Below are 24,593 nucleotides of genomic sequence, written 5' to 3' on the forward strand. Positions count from 1 at the left end.
CAATGATCTATTTCCCTAATTCGTTTCTCCGACTCCAAGAATTTTCTTGTCATGCACTAGTTCTCTACCCTGGACGATCAGATTTATTTCTAGCATTTACAATTTTAAGCGTGACCTAAAAAAAAAAAACTTTTTTAGGAATGTCTATCACATTCACTAATCTAACTCTTCACTCCCTAATCTCTCCTTCATTTTTCTTCAGAACTTGATCCCTGTACCCAACAGTAACCCCCACAGTCCTTGTACTTAGTATTTGTGCCCAGCTGGTGACTGGCTCATGTAGGTTTATGGGCAGTATTCTGCTTTATTAAAGATGGATGGACCATTGTACAAAAGTGCTTATACCTTTTTGCCATCTCTATTTCCTCATAGAGTGTGAGCTCTTGTGAGCAGGATCCTCACTCCTCTTTTTTAAATTGTTGATCATTTTATTCATTTGTAATGTCCGATTTTGTTTGTATCATGTAATGTACATGATCTTAAAGCGCTGTAGAATATTTTGGTGCTATATAAACAACCATTATTATTCGATTAACAGTATTTAATTACAAGCATGCATACTTAAGATTTTACTTTAATGACATAATATTCCCATTCTTTGTTTCCTCCCTCTTATCTAGGTCCTTGTAGTCTTTCATACGTGGAGAGGTCATGGTTGATCTGTGCCACCTACGCGCCCAAATGAAACACCTTTATCAGGTTCATGTAGGTGACAGGACGTTCAACATCATTTTGTAGGCTCGAATACCAGTGTACGAATGGTGAGGCCAGAACACGTAGAGGTGGTAGTAGATTGGATGGCTGACAGTGCCTCCAGTTCCTTCACATTCCCGATCCCCTGCTGAAACCACACAGTTGGCACCTGCAGCCAATGGGCATCTGTCTTTCACCTTACCCCCCTTACAAATCAGCCAAGCAGTCTGAGCCCCAATTCATGTAGCAGTCTCTTATGCGTTTTGATGACTTTGATGATCCAGGGGAAGGGCCGGCTACAGTTTAAAAGGCTTGTTCCAGCAAGCGGGTGTGTCTTTTCTCTGAAGGAGGGTCACATCATGCCATGTGTTTAGAGGGACCTGCAACCAGCTGACATCACTGCCCTCCATGTGAATACAGCAAAGGAACAGTCATCTATTCGGTAACTGACTTGTACTTTGTGTAATCCTGTTTGTACCATATTACCTGTATTTATAACCTCAGACCACTGTATATATTCTTAGTGTATATTGTGTTATCTAGTGTGCCCTATATAATACCATTAGTGGACTGGGCTTATATCAAACGAGAAGCTGATGGCAGATTACCCGGGCTGAGAAAGCGCTGTTTCACTGTGGCAGTGGAAAGGCTCTCTCAGCTTGTTGCCTCTCTGTGCCCACGTGGACAGGAGGTGTCTGTGTAAACTGTACCAAGCCGACTTTACGTGCTCCTCCAGGAGGGCATAGCATCATGTCTTGGTAACCAGGGACCATGCCGCGTCTTGTGAGCTCAACGTAGTTGACGTCAAGCGGGCACGAGGGGTGGTATCCCTCACAGCCAGTATTTTAAAATTCCTGGCCTTTGAAATGCTGTCATGCCATCTGGTGGAGACAGAGACTTTTAAAAACCTTATGGCGGTGGCTGTCCCACAGTACGTGGTTCCCAGCCGCCTCTACTTTTTCAGGTGAGCCATCCCTGCCCTACACAACCAAGTGGGGGACAAAATCAGGTGTGCACTGGGCAAAGCCATCTGTGGCAAGGTCCGCATAACTACCGATAAGTGGACCATTAAGCACGGGCAGGGACGTTATATCTCCCTAGCAGCACACTGGGTAAATGCAGTGGCTGCTGGGCCTGAGGCGGATAGCAGTTTGGCGCATGTCCTACCGCCACCGAGGATTGCAGGACATTTCTCATTGCCTCCTGTTGCCTCCTCCTACTCCACTTCCTCCTCTACCGCCTCCTCATCCGGTCAGCATAACACCTTCACCACCAACTTCAGTACAGCAAGGGGGAATGACAGCAGGCTGTTTTGAAACTCATCTGTTTGGGGGGAAACCCCACACAGCGCAGGAGCTGTGGACGGGCATGGAACATCAGAGCTATGAGTAGTTGGTGTTGCTGAGCCTCAAGCCTGGCCTGGTGGTGTGCAATAACAGCAAAATCTCGTAGCAGCTCTGGGCTTAGCCGGTTTGACGCACATCCTGGCACATGTGCTTAATTTGGTCTGCAGAGGTTCCTTAAAAATTACCCCAATAGGTCAAAGCTGCTGCAGAAAGTGCGGGCCATCAGTGTGCGCTTTCGGCGTTCTCACCCTGCTGCTTGCCTGTCTGTGCTGTAGCGTAACTTTGGCCTTCCCGCACACCGCCTCATATGCGACGTACTCACAAGGTGGAACTCCACCTTGGACATGCTGAAGAGACTGTGAGAGCAGCAGCAGTCAATTGTGGAGTTTCATCTGCAGCACTCATGGGTGAGTTGCTCTGCGGAACAGCACCACTTCACCACCAACGAGTGGGCCTCCATGCGGGACGTGTGTGCTGTGTTGTGCTGTTTCGAGTACTCCACCAACATGGCCAGTGCCGATGACTCAGTCCTCAGTGTTACTATCCCACTTCTATGTCTCCTTGAAAAAACACTTTGGGCGATGATGGAAGAGGATGTGGCACAGGAGGAAGAAGCATAATTTCCACAGTTATCAGGCCAGTCATTCACAAGTGGCTCAGAGGGTAGGTTCCTACACCAACAGAGGCCAGGTACACAACTGTCCAGCCAGGGCACAGTTCTGCAGGAGGAGGAGGATGATGAGGAGAAGGAACCGTGTTCACAGCATGGTGGCACCCAAAGCAGCTTATGGGCATCAATGAAGCGTGGCTGGGGAGATACAGAGGACACAGACAATACACCTCCCACAGAGGACAGCTTGTCGTTGGCTCTGGGCAGCCTGGCACACATGAGCGACTACATGCTGAAGTGCCTGCGCAACGACCACTGTGTTGCCCACATTATAACCAGTGCTGATTACTGGGTGGCCACCCTGCTGGATCCCTTCTACAAGGACAATGTGCTGTCCTTAATTTTGTCACTGAAGTGTGATCGAAAGAGGCACGAGTACAAGCGCACGCTGGTAGATGTGCTGCCAATGGCATTCACAGCTGACAGCGGGAGCTCAGTGGAAGTTGCCAACAAAGCTGGGGCACCGCCAGATCCTCAGAAGGGAGGGTTAGCATGGCCGAAATGTGGAAAAGCTTTGTCAGCACGCCACAACAACGAGCACCACTAGCTGATACGGAACGTCTTAGCAGGAGGCAGCATTTCAGCAACATAGTGGAACAGTACGTGTGCACATGCCTACACATACTGACTGATGGGGCTGCCCTATTCAACTTCTGGGTCTCCAAATTGTGCACATGGCCTGATCTTGCCCTTTATGCCTTAAAAAGGTGCTGGCCTGCCTTGCGGCAAGTGTATTGTCCGAACGTGTGTTTAGCACGGAGGGGGGGGGTAATCACAGACAAGCGCAGCCGCCTGTCCACAGCCAATGTGGAGAAGCTCATGTTCATTAAAATTAACCAGGCATGGATCCCACAGGACTTGCCTGTACCTTGTGCTGAGTAGGCAAGTATACCGGCCGCACCCAGCCATTGTTATACTCCAGCGCACTTTCTCTTTGCATTCTCTTTTCTATTTTGCAATGTTTCGGGGTCTTCCCAAATTTATAAAAAATGAAAACCTTTTCCACCTCCTAGTTCAAGATTATAATTTTTTTTAAATTATATTCTATATTATTTTAAGTCATTTCCCTATCCACATTTGTTTGCAGGGCGACTGTCCTGCTCTTACCTCTATTTTGCTTCCTTTTGCAGCCCGCTAGCCCTTACGACGACTATTTTAGAGCCATTTTAGTGTACCAAAGTTATGGTCCCCATTGACTTCAATCGGGTTCGGGTTCGAGTTCGGGTCAAGTTCGGGTCCCAAACCCAGTGAACCTGAACATCCACGGGTCCGCTCATCCCTAGCAACAAGTAATCACATTTCCATATTGTACAAGGCCAGAATATATCCTTAACCTGCCCATCCTACTTACCATTGTTGCAGCGATTCCCAACACAGCACATGCCATCTCTATGGCAACGTTTCTTCTTTCTTCGACAGACCATGCATGAGGATGGAGCCTGATGAGGACTGTAGCAATATCTTCCAACTTCACACTCTTTATCACTAACACAGGGATAAGCCTGAAAAAATCCACAAAGAAAATGGCTTAAGTAAATTCAAGTAAAATGGACCTATAGCCTCTAAAATATGTGTGGTTCTCCAATATGATAACATAAGACATAGAAAGATTTTATCCCATGTGGTGATCTCTCTACAAGATCACGTCAATGTTGGCTATCCATAGACAGGATCATGGAGCATTTTGGTAGATATACTTATACATAGTGTTGATCACGAATATTCGAATTTCGAATTTTTATCGCGAATATAGGCACTTCGAAAATTCGTGAATATTTCGAATACAGTAGTTATATATTCGCAATTTCGAATATTCGATTTTTTTTTTTCCGATTTTTTTTCTTTCCGATTTTTTTTTTTTTTAAAATCAGTACACATGATCCCTTTCTGCTTCTAGCTTGTGGGCCAATAAGAAGGCTGCAATATACTTGACTTTAGGAGTAGTGATGAGCGGCAGGGGTCATATTCGAAAATGCACGATTTTTTTTTCTTGAAAAAATCGGCAAGGTAATGATTGTGTAATATGCGAATTTTCGTAATTCGAATTTTCGGATTGGAATTTTTTATTGCAAATTTTTCAACTTTTAGACAAAGAAGATTATAGCACTATATTAGCTAAATTGCTCTATATTCGTTTTTTCGAATATTCGCTATATTGCTATATATTCTTGTTTTAGAATATTACAAATATTCGAAAAAACGAAGTTATAGCAATATAGCGAATATTCGAAAAAAAAACAAATATAGAGCATTTTAGCTAATATAGTGCTATAATCTTCTTTGTCTAATAGTTGTAATTTTTTCTCATCTGAAGTTCAGATTGGAAAAAAATTACAACTATAAAAAAAAAGATTATAGCACTATATTAGCTAAATTGCTCTATATTATTTTTTTTCGAATATTCGCTATATTGCTATATATTACGAATATTCAAAAAAACTGTTATAGCAATATAGCGAATATTCAAAAAATCGAATATAGAGCAATTTAGCTAATATAGTGCTATAATCTTCTTTGTCTAATAGTTGTAAGTTGAAAAATTTGCAATAAAAATTCTAATCCGAAAAGTCGAATTACGAAAATTCGCATATTACACAATCATTACCTTGCCATTTTTATTTTTTCAAGAAAAAAAATCGCAAATTTTCGAATTTTCGAATATTCGACGAATATTCTAAAAATATTCGCGAAATATCGCGAATTCGAATATGACCCCTGCCGCTCATCACTACTTATACATATGCTAGCCATGAATAGCAGCTTGTATGGACAATCTATGTAAAGAAAATCCTTCACACAACTGGGGTCACACAACCCCATGATCAGCACCCTTGGACTACATTTTATGTATAGTACACTCAAGACATAATAAGCAATGTTTTTGGGTGAAATAGTGGAAAAAAATGCCTGAATCTATAGAAACTGTTTAACAATAGTTCAAAACAAACTAATTTTAAGGTAGAGAAGTTTGAGAATATGTACAGTAGATATACTGTACACGTAAGTCAGGTTCGGCATGACTCCAAACACCTTATATTTTAATATATTTCTTTGCTGAATTTACTTTATAGAATAACTCCAGCACTTCAAGAGATTTTCAAGGTGGAAAATGAAATTTATTTACAGGCGACTGTACACGTGGCACTTCAGTCAATGAAGACCATTTTCAAATTTCTGCTAGTGGGAGAAGAGAGTCATATGGAAATAGCGCTTCCTTTTGTGGATAAACATTTCTACTACAGCACTATTTCCATATAACTCTCTTCACCCAGCTACAGTAGTTTGAAAAAGGTCTTTATTGATCGAAGCGTCGTGTGTAAAGCCACCTGTAAATAAATCACATTTTGCACTTTGAAAATCTCTCGAAATGATGGAGTTATTTTAAACTTGATGAATGGGGTAAGAACCCTACTTTATGAACTTTCTTGACCACATAATATCACAAGGTATCTAGTAAGACTATAAATCTGCTTTATAGTATATATTTTTTGGAAGGTACATACTGTAAAATACAGTCCTGATCAAAAGTTTAAGACCACTTGAAAAATGGCAAAAAATTATATTTTACATTGTTGGATCTTAACAAGGTTCCAAGTAGAGCTTAAACATGCAACGAGAAGAAATGAGAGTGAGACAAAACATTTTTTGAGCAGTCAATTAATTGAAAATAACGATTAAACTGAAACAGGCTGTTTTTCAGCTGATCTAAATTTTAGGACCACATGCCTTTAAAAGACAAATCTGTGCAAAGATGTGGATTTATTGTCATTTTCTGTCAGGTAGTCACACGTTGTGATGGCAAAGGCAAAAATACTCTCCTTTTTTGAACGTGGTCGGGTTGTTGAACTGCATAAGCAGGGTCTCTCACAGCGCGCCATCGCTGCTGAGGTGGGACGCAGGAAGACAGTCATTTGGAATTTCTTAAATAATCCTGAGGGTTATGGAACAAAAAAGTCAAGTGGAAGACCCAAAAAAATTTCATCAGCACTGAGCCGGAGGATCCAATTGGTTGTCCGTCAAGACACTGGACGATCCTCGACCCAAATTAAGGCCCTTACTTGTGCTGGCTGCAACCCCATAACCATCAGACGGCATCTGAGACTGAAGGGCTTCAAAAACAAAAAACGTCTTCAAAGACCTCATCTCCTTGAACGCCACAGAACTGCTCATTTGGACTTTGCAAGAGAATACCAAACATGGGACATTTAAAGGTGGAAGAAAGTTTTATTCTCTGATGATAAAAAATTTAACCTTGATGGTCCTGATGGTTTCCAATGTTACTGACATGACAAGCAGATCCCACCTGAGATGTTTTCTACACGCCACAGTGGAGGGGGCGCCATAATGTGTCTGGGGTGCTTTTTCCTTCAGTGGAACAATGGACCTTCAGCAAGTGCAGGGACGTCAAACGGCCGCTGGCTATGTCCAGATGTTGCAGAGAGCATTCCTCATGACTCAGGGCCCTCGTCTGTGTGGCAACGATGGGTTTTTCAACAGGACAACGCTACAGTACACAATGCCCGCAGGACAAGGGACTTCTTCCAGGAGAATAAAATCACTCTTTTGGCCCATCCTGCGTGTTCCCCTGATCTAAATCCAATTGAGAACCTTTGGGGGTGGATGGCAAGGGAAGTTTACAAAAATGGACAACAGTTCCAGGCAGTAGATGGCCTTCGTGCGGCAGTCTTCACCACTTGGCGAAATGTTCCCACTCACCTCATGGAAACGCTTGCATCAAGCATGCCGAAACAAATTTTTGAAGTGATCAACAATAACGACGGAGCTACTCATTACTGAGTTCATGTTTGGAAGTTGGATTTCTGTTTAGGGGGGTTTAGTTTTTTTTGGAGGTGTGGTCCTAAACTTTTGATCAGCTGAAAAACAGCCTGTTTCAGTTTATTTGTTGTTTTCATTAAATTGAATGTTCAAAAAATGTTTTGTCTCACTCCCATTTCTTCTTGTTGCATGTTGAAGCTCTACTTGGAACCTTGTTAAGATCCAGCCTTGCTAAATATGATTTTTTTGTCATTTTTCAACTGGTCTTAAACTTTTGATCAGGACTGTATTATGGCAGTTTTATTCCATTTACAATGTAGTCAGCTTGCTATAGTTAATACTAGTTAAAAAGCACTTTCACTAAGCTAACAGTAACAGCTGGCTCTAAATCAATTGCTCTGCAGCTTTCCCCTTCAGGTACTTTTTAGACACTATAATTACATCCTATAGTTTTTTTTTGGCTGTTGGAGTTTGTACATTACATTAGTAAAAGTATCTTTCTTTGGCAAAGAACCAAAATTTCATGCCAGCTTGGCTGGGACATATCAGGACTGACACTAAAATATAGTGGGCGGTAAAACTGAAAAATCGTGCCAATGGGCATAAATGAAGCAGACATTCATTACTGTAGTTCCTGTAGTTGTCTACATTAGCTTTGTAGGATTAATTTCACCTCATTAGAAGTCTTCATAAATGTCTTAGTGTTAACTGTTTTTTTTCTGTTTGACATTGTGGCTTTGATTATGTATTTGAAATGTGTGTATCATGGGAACAATTGTAAATGTTTCCTAAGAAATGTAATGCAACCTATAGCAGTGGCGAGTGCAATTTCTTATATGGTGAAGGTCAACATGTAAAAGACTTGATGGTCAGAGGTCAAAATTGCCTTTTCAAGAACATGACCCATGTCTTATATGTTTAAAACTGCAGATTATGGCCTTCATTAGACATATATGCCATTTGGGATTTGTATCTGACATTTTATTCATTATAAACTTTTTTCAATTGGTTTTTATTAAACATTTTCAGCAGTTTTCATTATAAAGGGTTAAAACTCTGCCTAGCTATGAGCATCTTACTTTCACTTTCAGCCTTTATCTTCTAGCTATTCATGTCCCTTATCTTTGAACTACTAACAGCTCATACTGTATATACTCATTTAAGCCATATTATTATTAGTAAGATAAGAATTGAACTATAATGAGTGTTTATTCAATTCAGAGATAAGGAGCCGTCAGCTTAGCTGCCTGATGAGAAATCGTATAAGCACAGAGCCTGCTACTAGAGAATCTCATCTATGTACGGAGAAAGGGGTTGAACATTTTTATTAAAGACCAATTGAAAAAATATATTTTTAGCTCAAAATAAGTGCAATGCAACAATAAAAAATGCCCAAAGGTGACCATAGCCTTTAACTAAATTCAATGAAATTCTATTTAGTTGAACGAATAGTTCATTGTTCATTGATTACAGACAGAAAACATTTAATGGATGGCATTGCAACTTATATGAACGGTGTCAATGTAGCTGCCAGGAACTTAAATGGATGTGTTCAAATCAGGTGGACTTGTAGATTTTTCATGCCGATACAAAAACTGGGATGTTGCTGCTGAAGATTTAAGGACATAGAGGATCATTTATTAATGACTAAAACGCCGGTCTTAATAACCCCATATGCTGGTAGTGGATCTTAAGCTTCCTTAAATTTAGACCATTGTAAAAAATGTTTAGTGTGATGGGCCGGCAAGCCAGTCCCCTTCTTCCCCCCTGCCACACCCCCTTTTTTAGACCTGGCGTGAGTGAGGAAAAGCCACAGATTGAGGCACAAATAACCTTTGCGCTGCAATCTGCAGCACAATTATGCAAAAAATAGGCAAATTTCTGTTAGTAAATGACTGCCTTGGTGCGAATGTTTAAATCTGTAGCATGCTACTATGTTATAGATTTAGCACAGGTGTGTGCCATGGATTGTCTTATGCAATGTGAAAAGTGAAAACTGTGGCAAAATGCTGCAAAATCTGCTGTAAAACCTGCAAGCAAACATACTCATGAAAGGGAAATGAACAGTAATGGGAAAAAGGCTGTGAACATGTGTACTCTCCAGAATATGCAACTTTGCATATCATGCTGGTACTCTCAAGAATTAATATTTAGGTGTACTTACAATACTTATTCCCCACCCCAACCCTCCGTCAACGGGGAAATGTTACCTGATTTGCTCTCCCCAATAAGCTAATATTTGCCTTTTTTTGCTTTCATTAAGAAGACAAAGCTATACTGCTAGGCTACTGACTATAATAGTGATCCATGAGTGCACTTCAGAAGCAACAGCGCAGTGTAGTCTATTATTAATCATATATGCTGCAGCTTGCTGTTCACTTTTCACATCTGCCATGGTTTACGTAGCTGTGACTCTACTTTTAAGCTTTGTATTCTACAAAAATATACCTGTTGCTTCACACATTACTTACAGCTGGCTAAGAGTCGTCACTTTACAGCTGCAAGTGGTTATAGAATGAGGTGTTGATGTAGTAAAGGATGATAGGTGTCAAGGAACCTTAAGAAAGTGTTAAGGGATATCTTAGAATTTGCATGACTTCTTGTATTCATCTTATTTGTTGGACATTATTGGCTAGTATACTAAGGAGACGCTCTTGATGGCAGAGAAATTATGTCAAATTGTCTAAACATTGTTGCGATTGAGGTATTTAGCAATGGGAAAAAGTTCCTACAACATATGGAAACTATAACATGGTAATCTATAACAATACATGAAGTAAAACCTTATATAAGCTTTGATGCTTCAACTATGTATGAAAAGAAGACCTTGACCTGTGTCCAATTATAATTCTCAAGAATCCTAAAAAAACATGCATTTACAAGCTTTTTAGAAAGCACTGATTGCAATGGTATAGACTGCACTTACTGTACGTAGAATACAAGTTTATGTTACATCATGTTATTAAACAGTAGAAGAATTCTGAGGCCATGAAAGACAGGATTAGCTAGAGAAATCTGAATGCAGCTCTGGGCTGTAACTTGAAGGCAATGATCCGTCAATTTTTGAGATTATAAGCTTAAAGGGGTTTTCCTACCCTCTAAAAAATCTAAATCAATGGCTAAAATTAGTAAATAATCACATACTTTTTAAATCATCCTCTGCTTCCATGCTGGTGGTGCCATGGTCCCACGGGATCATTGTTTGGCCATAGCAATAGTGTATCATAATCATACTCAACAAATGGCCATGACTACTAGTGTTGATTTAAATCTTTTTATTTCCATTTCGTACAATAAATACTTCCGTAACACAACATTATCCCAACAATACATATGAAAAAGTTATTAACAAATGGTGGTTACTGTTCATCTTTCATTTCTATTCTTTTTCTTTCTTTCACCCCATTCCCAACCACCACCCGGCACCCACCCTCCCATTACCCCCCGCGTGGAGAGAGAAAAAGAGAAAAAAAAAAAAAAAAAAAAAAAAAACCTAGAGTACCCAATTTTTCCAGACCTGGTCGAGATTTGAAAACTTTTTAATATAATTCTTCATCCCACGTTCTTCTTTAATTAACTTGTCTATTGTGTTCCTCCACTGTTCCACCGTCGGTGGATCTACCTTTATCCATTTTCTAAGTATCAGGATTCTAGCCTGGAATAATACTTTATTTAAAACCAATCGTATATTTTTATTTAATTTCAAATGTTCAGTTGCCCCTAAAATACTCGGACCTTCAGTAACAAAAACACAGTTTCCATAATTTCTGTCCAGTATCTATGAAGCTTGGGACACCTCCAAAAACAGTGTATCAAATCAGCTCTCTCTTCCCGACATTTTAAACATTTGTCTATTGGTCTCACCCCCATTCTTTTTAACATCCATGGAGACCGATGCAGTCTGTGTATTATAAAAAATTGTGAGATCTTATGCGAACCCCTATCCGAAATTGTCGCGTAATTTCTAAGGGCATCGCTCCATTTTTCCTCTGTAAAGGATACTAAATCTTTCTGCCATTTCTTCGCGGCAAGCATTGTAATTGTTTTTCTTTTTTCCTCCATCAAGATCTTATATCTTCTTGCAGTTAATCCAGCTCCTTCCCCTGCTGCAATAAACTTATCTAACGTATCTGATGTTTCCCTTCGGTAACTATCCCCCTGTACCGCTATCCACAATGCATTCCTAAGCTGGAAATATTTATACAAGTCCCTATGGGGGATCCCAAATTCCGACACCATTATATTAAAGTCCTTCAGCTTATCTCCCACAAAAATCTGTTCTAGGTATTTCACTCCTTTTTTTTCCCAATCTATATAATCCCTTATTGTTTCCAATTCCTTTAAATTAAGATTTTTCCATATCGGTGTATATTTCAAAAACCCTTTAATCTCCAATAGTCTCTTAATTTCCCCCCATACATATTCTAAGTGGTTGAATATCCTATTACTAGTATTTTTTTTCCCAAAAAAACCTGACTCCAACACCTCTAAGTGATTAAATTTTTCTTTCCATCCCCATCTATTTATTTATTGTCTACCCACCTCACTATCTAAGCTATCCTTTATATTCCCATATTGTGTTATTAAATAGTAGAAAAATAGATTAGGAAGCGCTAATCCTCCTTCTTTCACTGGGAGCTGAAGGACTTCCTTCTTTATCCGAGGGACCGCACCCTTCCACATAAAATCCCCCATTAATCTATCAAGTAGTTTAAAAATATTCTGTGATATTCTTACTGGGGCGTTTTGCAATGCATAAAGTATCTTTGGGAGGAAGACCATTTTTATTAAATTTACCCTGCCCTGCATTGACAGTGGTAGTCTTTTCCATATGTGTATTTTAGTTCTTAATTCTTTTATTAGAGAGAGAAAATTTAATTTTTCATATTCTTCTATGTTCCCAGAGATTTGTATACCGAGATATTTGAAATTTTCGTGTCTTTTTAAAACCTGCACCCGTGTGTCTCTCTGTAATTGCCCCTCTCCTAATAATAACATGTGTGATTTACCCCAATTAATATTTAAACCGGAGTAGAACCCAAACTTATCTATTATCTCTACTATTTTATTGAACTGTTCCCCAGTGTTTTGCAAAAAAAGTAAAATATCATCTGCATACATCAACAATTTTTCTTCTCCACCCACATATGTAAAACTTTTAATCTCCCTGTCATTTCTTATTATATTTGCCAGGGGTTCAATTGCAATTGCAAATAGCAATGGGGAGAGAGGGCATCCCTGCCTTGTACCACGTGATAGGGCAAACGAAGGGGATAGGCTCCCATCCACAACCACTCTAGCCCTGGGGTTACAATAAATTAGCTGAATCCAGCCTATAAATCCTTCCCCTATGCCAAATCTCCTTAATACTGCCCATAGATACTCCCATTCGATGCAATCAAACGCCTTTTGAGCATCCAATGAGAGTATCGCTTTTTCCCCTGCATCTGATCTATTAGCTTCAATATTAAGGAATAGTCTTCTTATATTGGAGTATATTGTTCTTCCCGGTATAAAACCTGTTTGATCTTTATTTATTATTTCTTTAATAACCTTAGAGAGCCTATCTGCTAGAACTTTTGCCAAAATTTTTGCATCTGTATTCAAGAGGGATATAGGCCTATATGAGCCAGGGTCTGTTTGTTCCTTCCCCTTTTTTAGAATTAATGTAATAATTGCTTCCTTCATAGAGCTCGGTAGATCACTTAATTTTCGGGCCTCATCCAATGTTATTTTTAATTCTGGAACTAATACCTGTGCAAAGGTTTTATATATTTCAAAGGGCAATCCATCTCCACCTGGTGCTTTCTCGGATTTAACCTTGCCCAGAACTGAATTTATATCTGCCACAGTTATTTCTTTTTCCAGAAATTCTTTTTGAACCTCAGAAATCCTATTAAAAGCAATCTTATCTAAATAGGAATCTAACTCTTGTTTTGAGTATTGTACCCTGGACTTATATAACTCTTGGAAGTAGTCCCCAAACACTTTTTTTATATCTTCAGGTACCGTGAGTAATTTTCCCATTTTATCTTTAATCACTCCAATCCATGATTTCCCTTTTTGGTTTCTGACTATATTTGCTAATATTTTTCCGACCTTTTCACCCTCCGAGGCCAACTTAATCCCCTGAAGGAGCAATTCTTTCCTACTTTTTTCTAATTGATATAGCCTCAACTTTTCTTGTTCTTCAAACTCTCTTATTAAGTACAGTAGGGTGTCTCATACATACCATTCCAGCCTCTTGTAATTTTTTTTCCAATGCCTTCCCATTCTCTCTAGTATTTTTTTTCCAATAGTTTACTTTTTTAAACAATATTCCCCTCAAAAAAGCCTTAAAGGTGTCCCAAACCACAAGTCTACCGGCAGAACCATTATTTTCCATAAAAAAGAGTTTCAACTCTTCTATTATACTCTCTTTATCTGAGATTAATAATAACCAATGGGGATTGAACTTAAACAACGGCAAAATATTATTTTTATTCAGATCTAGCTCCATTACCATTGCACTATGGTCCGATAAAGCCATGGGTATATACTTTATCCTAATCCTATTTTGAGATATTAAATTTTTATTTCCCAGAATCATATCTATTCTCGACCAGGTTTGGTGTGTTTTTGAGTAGCAAGAATAATTAATTTCATCCGGGTTCTGCACCCGCCAAACATCTACCCAATTAAATTCGTACACTAGTTTGCGTAACTCTACATTTTGTGCTCCTCCCCTTCCACTAGACATCCTATCCTTGAGTGGATCCATAACCGCATTATAATCTCCGACCGCAATCAGCATACATTCCTGTTTATTCAACATAAATCTATACAGTTGGTACAAAACATCTGATTTATAAGGTGGTGGAATATATATATTTGCAAGTACAGTTTTTTTCCCCTCTACATAGCAATATAGAAAGAGGTACCTGCCACGATCATCAGCCTCACATGCCAGGGCCTCAAACTTAATTTTATTATGTATCAAAATCGAGACCCCTCTAGAGTAGGTAGTATATACTGAATGATATCCCGCCACCATCCATCTCCTCTCCAACCACCTGACTGATTCTTTGTCTAAATGTGTCTCCTGGAGGCAGATGACAGCTGGCAGGAACCTCTTGATCCACTCAAGGATAGCAAACCTTTTAACCCTCTCACGGAGCCCTCTCACATTCAATGAAAGAACCCTAACCATCTATCCAGATAGACAGAGAAAAAAAAAAATAAAAAATTAAAAATAATATTGCTTCTCTCCACGCCCCACCCCCCCAACCCCTCCATAGTAGTCCCCCCTTCTGCTGGTCGGCAGTCCGGGCGACTCCATATCTTAGCATATTAGCGCCTATCGCCTCCTCCCCCCCAACCTCAGAGACCCTCCCCGTCTGCCCACTCGCTAGCTTCCTCCGGAGTCTGAAAAAAAATAAACTTGCCATTGTGTTCCACCCTTAATTTTGCTGGAAAAAAAAGGCTATACTTTTTACCTGCTTCCCTTAATCTTTTTTTTACCGATATAAACTCTCTTCTTTGTGCATTAGTACTGAATGAGTAATCTGGAAAAAATTTAATCTTTACCCCCTGTATGTGATATCTTTCCGAGGTTCTAGCGTCGGCTAATATTCCATCTCGGTCCTTAGATAGTAGACATTTCACTAATATCGGTCTGGGAAAATCTCCTGGTACCCTATTTTTTGTGGGGATCCTATGTGCTCTTTCGATGGAGAACAGGGGAGAGAGAGTACCTTCTCTACTGTTTTCCCTTAACCATCCCTCCATAAAATCGGTACAGTTATCTCCCTCCGCTCGCTCTGGAATCCCCACACATCTTATATTTGACCTTCTTGATCTATCCTCCTGGTCTACCAGTTTTTTTTCCATCTTAGCGTTTGTCTGTTTTAAAGCAATCACTTCCTTCTCTAATTTCTGAACAGATTTCTCAAGGGGGGGGATCTTTTTTTCCATCTCCTGCAACCGCTGTCTAACTTTTTCCATCTCCGCTCGTATAACCATAACATCTGTCTGTACTGCCCCAAGCTGGGTTACTAGATTGCCCATTAAATTTTCCATCCGTGAGACAGTACAGAGTATATCCTGCACCATTTTTACATCCGTTTCTGTATATGTCACTGGGGGTCCCCTCTCTGCCTCTCCCCCTTCGACTGATGTCTCGTGCGTTAAACCCTGCGGTCTCAAGTCTACAATTTTTTCTTTTTGTGGGGATCTTATCCCCGGTGAATTCGGGACCAGATATTTGTTTAGGCCCGATTGTTTAGACCCACTTTCCAAACCTGCAGCTGATCTCCTAGCGGTGTTTCCCGCGGGGGCACGCGGTTCCTCCCTTTTCTTGGACGGCATTTCAGTTCTCACCATTTTTTATTTTTTTTTGCCTTTTTTTTTTGCCTTTTTTTTTTTTTTTTTTCCTTCCCTCCTCCCTTCCTTTTCCCTCCCTTTTCCCTCTCCCTCCCTCTCTCAATACCAACACGGTTTATGAGCCCGAAGGAACAACTACAAATATAACACCCCCTTCTAAATTAGTCACAATCAAAATGTAAACAATAAATCTTTTTCAAACAATAATAAAGGAGATCGATTCAATATCCGTCCAATACAGGAAAAATCATTTCAGAAGGAGAAAACATTAGTAATATTAGTACTGTTAATTAAAGCTTTGGCCGGGAGAGGTGGATTTCTTGCAAAGTTATAACACACGCATTAGCATCCGGCGTATCGGAAGGTGCAAAAAGTTAGTTAGTTCGTTAAATCCGGAAAGAACAATGTCATTAATTATACAACCAGGGTGGGAGCGGGGTCATATATCCTTTTCTTTTATATATATATATTTTTATTTTTTTTCCCCTTTTCCTTTCCTTTTTTTTTTCCTTTTCCTCCCTTCAGTCGACAATATCTTCAAACCGCATATCCATCCGTGCAACCATAATCACCGTGGGAAACCAGCCCTCTATCAGCTGCCATCACCGGGGATATCGTCCCCACTACTTGTATACCTTCACAGTATACCTTCACGGTAGAGGCAGACCTAAGGGCAAAGGCTGAGTATAGGTTGCGGTGGGAGGCAGTACAAACTGTACCCCCCAAGTTAGTCACTCCTGGCGGTCATATATTAAAGTTAAGAGGACCTGTCATTCAATGATATCGTCGGACAGTGCAGTCCAGGTTAACCGGGTCCGCCTCTCCCACAAAGGCAACTGGGGCAGCAGGAATCCACTTCAAAGAAGCTGTAGCGTCCTGTGAAGCCCTTTATGCACCCTTCATTTCTCCAACATCCCAGCTCCTCCACAACAACTCACAAGACAGCCGACACAACAACTCACCACCCGATATCCCCTTGCCTTGCAGAGTGAAACGGAGGTCAGTATATAAACTCCGGCATTAAGGTGAGGGCAACCTCGGCATTGCGGCGTCTCGGACTTTCAGCCCGTCAGCTGTTCAACTGTTCAGCTGTTCGGCAGTTCCACAATCCAGCGAGCAGGGGCGGAACGGTAGCAGCGGAAGCAGGGGAGAGCAGGGAAAGCAGGGCAGGCTCAGCATAATGATGTCTCCGACTCTCGGCCCATCAGCTGTTCGGTAGTGCGGGCTGCAGGCGGCCAGCGAGCGGCGGCGGGGCAGAGGCAGGGGAGGAGGAGGAGGCGGAGCCCTAGCGTCCTACGTCAGACGCTCTCTCATGCTCTCTCATACTAGTGTATATAAACATGAAAGGGACTGTGTAAGCAGCTGACGATAGGAACTGGCTATTATAGATCAGATTGGAGCAAGACAAATAAAAGCAAAGTATTTGCAACATTATTAATTTCAACTTACAAGTATTTGTAAGTTGGGTTCATACATGAAAGTTTTCTACTGTTATTTAAAAACAGAAATACAATATCTGAACAAATACAATTTTTGCTTTTACTTTTTAGTTCATGCAGGTTTAAAAGCCATAACTTTGTTCAGTTTTCCAGTAATACATAGGGCTTTATTTTTATTTTAGTATTTTTTGTTTTTATTTTGGAAAAGTGAAAAAATAATCAAATTTTTACATATTTTTTTTTTTTTTACTAGCAAAAAGTGCAACTAAAATACTTTTTAAAAAGTATTGGCTCCTTTCATGTACTTTTTATTTTATTTAAATATTATTTTTTTTTATTGTTTTCTGTGCCAAGTATATAAATTTTCATTTCACACAATCAAAAAAAAAAAAAAGTCAGATAATTATACAATAATCAATATAATTGACCCCATTTATCCCCCCACCCCTTGATTCACTGCTGCACACCCCGTCTGTGTCCTAAGTATCAATTTCCAATGCTAAAGGTAACCAAACTCCTAGGGGCGAATAACCCACCCTATCGACCATTATTCTGTTCTTCTTGCTATTCTTCTGTAGGCATCGATAGTATCTATACTAGCCCTCCACTCTGAGAAACTAGGACTATTCTGCGTGCCCCAATATTTAACGATCAAGACCTTTGCGGCCATAAAACCCTCCAAACACTGTCGTTTCTGAAGGGGCGTTAAATTGGTAGGGGGGAAAAAACTAATATTGCCTGCATAAAACAACTATTCAATTTGATCTTATATCTCCTATATATTTCTTCATAAATTCTGGTCCAGAAGCCACCTATCCTGGGGCAATTCCATAACAAGTGACTTAGACCAGCGCCCTCTGCCGAACACTTCCAACACATATCTTTCTTTTCCTTATACATTTTTGAGAGGAAGGCGGGGGAGTAGTACAGGCGATGTACAATTTTAAATTGTATCAATCTATATTTTTGGGCAATCGACTTCCCAGCCCTCCTCACTTTTAAATGTTGTCATTTCCCCTAGACAGTCCCGAAATCTGTGATATATTTGAGAAAGGGTAAGTTGTGTATCCTTAAATTTAAAACAATAATCCAAAAAGGAATTGGACCTAATAGTCAAAAGATCTATGGATGTACTTAATCATTCTTCTTGTTATTTGTTGTTGCATTAGACATATTTTGTCGGAACACACACATTTCACTTTAGGCACTAAGCACCTTGATTTTGGAGTATTTTCATAGTGTCTTGGGGGTTGAAAATCTTAAGACTTTGGATGAAGCATCTGAAGTCAATTCGAATAATACTTTTTTTGAATACTGTACGGAACCAGCGCTCCGTACAGTATTAGAATGTATTGGCTCTGATGAGCCTAAGTTAGTTCCTGAGTTCAGGAAATGTTTTTTTACGGTAGAAATTAAATTATGAAGTTATTATGCGAAGTCTCGTGATAATTTCAGCTCATCAAAGCCAACACATTCTAATACTGTATGGAGCTCTCGTTCCGTACAGTATTCAAACAAAGTATTATTCTAATCGACTTCGGATGTTTCATCCGAAGTCGATTCGCTCATCCTTAAAAATAATAATAAATCAATAGCAGAGCTAGAAAAAACATAAATATGCTAAAAAAAATAATAGTGTACAAATAGCTCTCCTATTGATTTACTTTCCCTGGCTAATGATTATTGTCTTAGTATCACTGTGTATTTGTGTAATTAAAGTTCTATTCTATGTTTTTTTTAAATATATACTTTAAAGGAATTGAAGTATTATTTTTATTGCAGTGTGTCAATGGACACAAATTTTCTAAAGGACACTGAGTCCATAAGTTTATATGGCAGTAGTTGGCGGGCTAGCAGTTCCAACAAGCCAGCGGTCAGCCGTTGGGCAAGAGGGTTATCCGGCGTCATCCACTTTTTACGCTCGAACATTTGGGCCACGAAAGCCTGCCTTCTGCCAGATAAACGCGACGACTGCACGGTGGAAGGTGGAGTGGAGGACAAATGGGAGGAGAGAGGAAAAGGAGAAGAGGCAGGACATGGAGCGTTGGGAGGGTGGCTTTGTGGGTTCTGACGGCGTTGCTCCCACTGGGCTCGGTGATGGGAGGCCAGATGCCTTCTTAAGGCAGTCGTCCCTAAGTGAGTGGTGGGCTTACCGCAACTTATTCGTTGACAGCATAGGCAGCAGATGGCAACCCTATAGGCGCAAGATGTGACTGTGCATAGTGGATGGCTCGCTCCAGATACATTTGCAGTCTGCCTTTTGCCTCTGGTGCACTGTGAGTTCTGCCTGCTTCTCCTCCTTCTTCTCCCTATCTGCTGCTCTGTCTCTCCCTCTGAACTCCCCTCCTCTTCCTCTCTTGTGGGCACCCACGTGACGTCCATCGACACGTCATCATCATAACCTTCACCTGACATTAGAGATCTGGGAGTAGGCAGCAACAGAGGGGACCACCCTCCTTGGGCTGATATGGGTACTGTCATTAGACCGCTGGGTGGCGACCATTGCTACCTCTTCTTCCTCATCCGATGCCAAAAATGGCTGAGCATCGGTAAGGTCTGGGAGTGGATGGGAAAATAATACCTCTAAATCGAGTGGAGGGGCTATGGTGGTGGTGGTGGTGTCTTTGGGGGTGCAGACAGCAGAGAGTGAGGATGGTGCAGATACAGAGGATGAGGAGGGTGCATAAGCGAAATGATAAGTGAGCCTCTCAACCAAATCTGGTGCGTCCTTTGACGTAATCGCACGCACCTTCTCCAACTTCCCTCTTAGGCTCCGGCCTGGTGCACCTGCCCGACCCCTACGACCCCTGTGGAATGGCCTGCCTCTTTTTCTAGCTGTCATTTTTAAAATGACTGTGCCAAAGTCCCAAGAGAAGAGCAGTATTTGTGAAAGCAGGTATATCGCAGGCCTCATTAAGAATTTGGTGGAAGCTGGTATATCAAACACCTTAATCAGTATTTTGTGGAAGCAGGTGTATCGCAGGCCTCAATCAATATTTGGTGGAAGCAGGTATATCAATCCCCTTAATCAGTATTTTGTGGAAGCAGGTGTATTGCAGACCTCAATCAATATTTGGTGGAAGCAGGTATATCAATCCCCTAAATCAGTATTTTGTGGAAACAGGTGTATCGCAGGCCTCAATCAATATTTGGCGGAAGCTGATATATCACAAATAATTAGTATTTTGTTGAAGCATGTATATTAAACCCCTTAATCAGTATTTTGCAGAAACAGGTGTATCTTAGGCCTCAATTAATATTTTGTGAAAGCAAATATAAAGCACCCCTCAATCAGTATTTTGTGGAAGCAGGTATATCACACCCCTCAATCAGTATTTTGTGGAAGCAGGTATATAGAACCCCTTAATCAATATTTTGTGGAAGCAGGTGTATCGCGCCTCTCAATCTGTATTTTGTGGAAGCAGATATATCAAACCCCTTATTAGTATTTTGCGGAAGCAAGAATATCGCACTCCTCAATCAGTATTTTGTTAAAGCAGGTGTATCTCATGCCTCAATCAGTATTTAGTGGAAGCAGGTATATCGCAACCATCTATCAGTATTTTGTGGAAGCAGGTAAATCAAACCCCTTAATCAGCAATTTGTGGAAGTAGGTGCATCGCAGGCCTCAATCAATATTTGATGGAACCAGGTATATCAATCCCCTTATTCAGTATTTTGTGGAAGCAGATATATCGCACCCCTCAATCAATATTTTGTGGAAGGAGGTATATCAAATCACTTAATCAGTATTTTGTGGCAGCAGGTATATAGAAACCCTTTGTGGAAGAAGATATATTGCACCCCTCAATCAATACTTTGTGGAAAAATGTATATTGAACCCCTTAATCAATATTTGGTGGAAGCAAGTATATCGCAACCCTCAATCAGTATTTTGTGGAAGCAGGTGTATTGCAGGCCTCAATCAATATTTGGTGGAAGCAGGTATATCATTTCCTTTTAATCAGTATTTTGTGGAAGCACATATATAGAACACCTTAATCAATATTTGATTGAAGCAGGCATATCACAACCCTCAATCTGTATTTTGTGGAAGCAGGTATATCAAACCCCTTATTTAGTATTTTGTGGAAGCAGGTATATTGCATCCTTCAATTAGTATTTTGCGGAAGCAGGTATATCATACCCCTTAATCAGTATTTTCTTGAAGCATTTATATCAATCCCCTTAATCAGTATTTCTTGTGGAAGCAGGTATATAGAACCCCTCAATCAATATTTGGTGGAAGCAGATATATCAATCCCCTTAATCAGTATTTTGTACAAACAGGTATATAGAACCCTTTAATCAATATTTTGTGGAAGCAGGTATATCGCACCCCTGAATAATTATTTTGTGGAAGCAGGTATATAAAAAAAACATTAATCAGTATTTTGTGGAAGCAGGTATATTGCATCCCTCAATCTGTATTTTGTTGAAGCAGCTATATAGAACCCCTTAGTCAATATTTGGTGGAAGCAGGTATATTAAACCCCTGTATCAGTATTTGGTGAAAATAGGTGTATCACAGGCCTCAGTAAATTTTTGCTGGAATAGGGATATCAATCCCCTTAATTAGTATTTTGTTGAAGCAGATATATCAATCCCCTTAATCACTATTTTGTGGAAGCAGATATATCAGTATTTTGTGGAAGCAGGAATATAGAACCCCTTATTCAATATTTGTTGGAAGCAGGCATATCCCACCCCTCAATCTGTATTTTGTGGAAGCAGTGTATCATTGGCCTCAATCACTATTTGGTGGAATCAGGTATATCGCAACCCTCAATCAGTATTTTGTAGAAGCAGGTATATCAAACCCTTTATTCAGTATTCTGTGGAAGCAGGTATATCGCAGGCCTCAATCAATATTTGGTGGAAGCAGGTATATCAATCCCCTTAATCAGTATTTTGTGGAAGCAGTTGTATCGCAGGCCTCAATCAATATTTGGTGGTAGCAGGTATATCAATCCCATTAATCAGTATTTTGCGTAAGCAGGTATATAGAAACCCTTAATCAATATTTGGTGGAAGCAGGTATATCGCAACCTTCAATCTATATTTTTTGGTAGCCGGTATTTCAATACCCTTATTCAGTATTTTGTGGAAGCAGCTATAGCGCACCCCTCAATCAGTATTTTGTAGAAGCAGGTATATCAAACCCCTTAATTTGTATTTTGTTGAAGCAGGTATATCAATCTCCTTAATCAGTATGTTGTGGAAGCAGGTATATAGAACCCCTTAATCAATATTTGGTGGAAGCAGGTATATCGCACCCCTCAATCTTTATTTTGTGGAAGCAGGTATATCAATCCCCTTAATCAGTATTTTGTGGATGCAGGTATATCGCACCCCTCAATCAGTATTTTGTAGAAACTGTTTTATAGAACCCCTTAATTAATATTTTGTGGAAGCAGGTATATCGCACCCCTAAATCATTTTTTTGTGGAAGCAGGTATATAAAAAACCCTTAATCAGTATTTTGTGGAAGCAGGTATATCGCACCCCTCAATCTATATATTGTGGAAGCAGGTATATAGAACTGCTTAATCAATATTTGGTGGAAGCAGGTATATCAAACCCCTTAATCACCATTTTGTGAAAGTAGATGTATCATAGGCCTCAATCAATATTATGTGGAAGCAGGTATGTCAATCCCCTTAATCAGTATTTTGTGGAAGCAGATGTATTGCAGACCTCAATCAATATTTGGTGGAAGCAGGTATATCAATCCCTTTAATCAGTATTTTGTTGAAACAGGTATATCAATCCCCTTAATCAGTATTTTGTGCAAACAGGTATTTAAAACCCCCTAATCAATATTTGGTGGAAGCAGGTATATCGCAACCCTCAATCTGTATTTTGTGGTAGCAGGTATATTAAACCCCTTACTCAGTATTTTGTGGAATTAGGTATTTCAAACCCCTGTATCAGTATTTTGTGGAAGCAGGTGTATCACAGGCCTCAATCAATATTTGGTGGAAGCAGGGATATCAATCCCCTTAATCAGTATTTTGTTTATCAATCCCCTAATCCCTATTTTGTGGAAGCAGATATATCGCACCACTTTATCATTATTTTCTGGAAGCAGGAATTTAGAACCCCTTAATTAATATTTGGTGGAAGCAGGTATATCGCATCTCTCAATTTGTATTTTGTGGAAGCAGGTGTATGGCAGGCCTCAATTACTATTTAGTGGAAGTAGGTATATCGCAACCCTCAATCAGTATTTTGTGGAAGCAGGTGTATAGCAGGCCTCAATCAATATTTGGTGTAAGCAAGTATATAGCACCCCTCAATCAATATTTGTTGGAAGCAGGTATATCGCACCCCTCAATCAATATTTTGTGGAAGCAGGTATATAGAACCCCTTAATCAATATTTGGTGGAAGCAGGTATATTAATCCCATTAATCAGTATTTTGTGTAAGCAGGTATATAGAACCCCTTAATCAATATTTGGTGGAAGCAGTTATATCGCAACCCTCAAACTATATTTTTTGCTAGCCAGTATTTCAATACCCTTATTCAGTATTTTGTGGAAGCAGGTATATCGCACCCCTCAATCAGTATTTTGTGAAAGCAGGTATATCAAACCCCTTAATCTGCATTTTGTGGAAGCAGGTATATTAATCCCCTTAATCAGTATGTTGTGGAAGCAGGTATATCGCACCCCTTAATCTGTATTTTGCGGAAGCAGATATATCAATCCACTGAATCAGTATTTTGTGGATACAGGTATATCACAACTCAATCAGCATTTTGTAGAAACAGGTATATAGAACCCCTTAATTAATATTTTGTGGAAGCAGGTATATCGCACCCCTTAATCTATATATTGTGGATTCAGGTATATAGAACACCTTAATCAATATTTGGTGGAAGCAGATATATAAAAACCCTTAATCAGTATTTTTTGGAAGCAGGTACATCAAACCCCTTAATCAGTATTTTGTAGAAGCAGGTATATCAAACCCCTCAATCAGTATTTTGTGTGAAGCAGGTTTATAGAACCCCTTAATCAATATTTGGTGGAAGTAGGTATTTCACATCCCTCAATCTGTATTTTGTGGAAGCAGGGATATCAAACCCCTTAGTCAGTATTTTGGGGAAGCTGGTATATACCACCCCTCAATCAGTATTTAGTGGAAGCAGGTATTTTAAACCCCTTAATCAGTATTTTGTGGAAGCAGGTATATCAATCCCCTTAATCAGTATTTTTTAGAAGCAGGTATATTAAACCCCTTAATCAGTATTTTGTGAAAGCAGGCAAATTGCACCCCTCAATCATTTTTTTTGGGGGGGGGGC

General features: G+C 39.9%; 1 protein-coding gene across 1 annotated transcript in view; it reads right to left on the reverse strand.

Annotated features, from left to right (window-relative positions):
• The window catches only part of DKK2 (dickkopf WNT signaling pathway inhibitor 2), a 125,661-nt gene that overhangs the window by 25,093 nt on the left and 75,975 nt on the right, over window positions 1-24,593 (reverse strand). The window contains exon 2 of the mRNA XM_044304490.1: window positions 4,061-4,211. Coding sequence (XP_044160425.1) covers window positions 4,061-4,211 — 151 coding nt within the window. The remainder of the gene's footprint in view (window positions 1-4,060; window positions 4,212-24,593) is intronic.

This window comes from Bufo gargarizans, chromosome 1 (genome assembly GCF_014858855.1).
Source record: "Bufo gargarizans isolate SCDJY-AF-19 chromosome 1, ASM1485885v1, whole genome shotgun sequence".
NCBI classification, from domain to species: domain Eukaryota; kingdom Metazoa; phylum Chordata; class Amphibia; order Anura; family Bufonidae; genus Bufo; species Bufo gargarizans.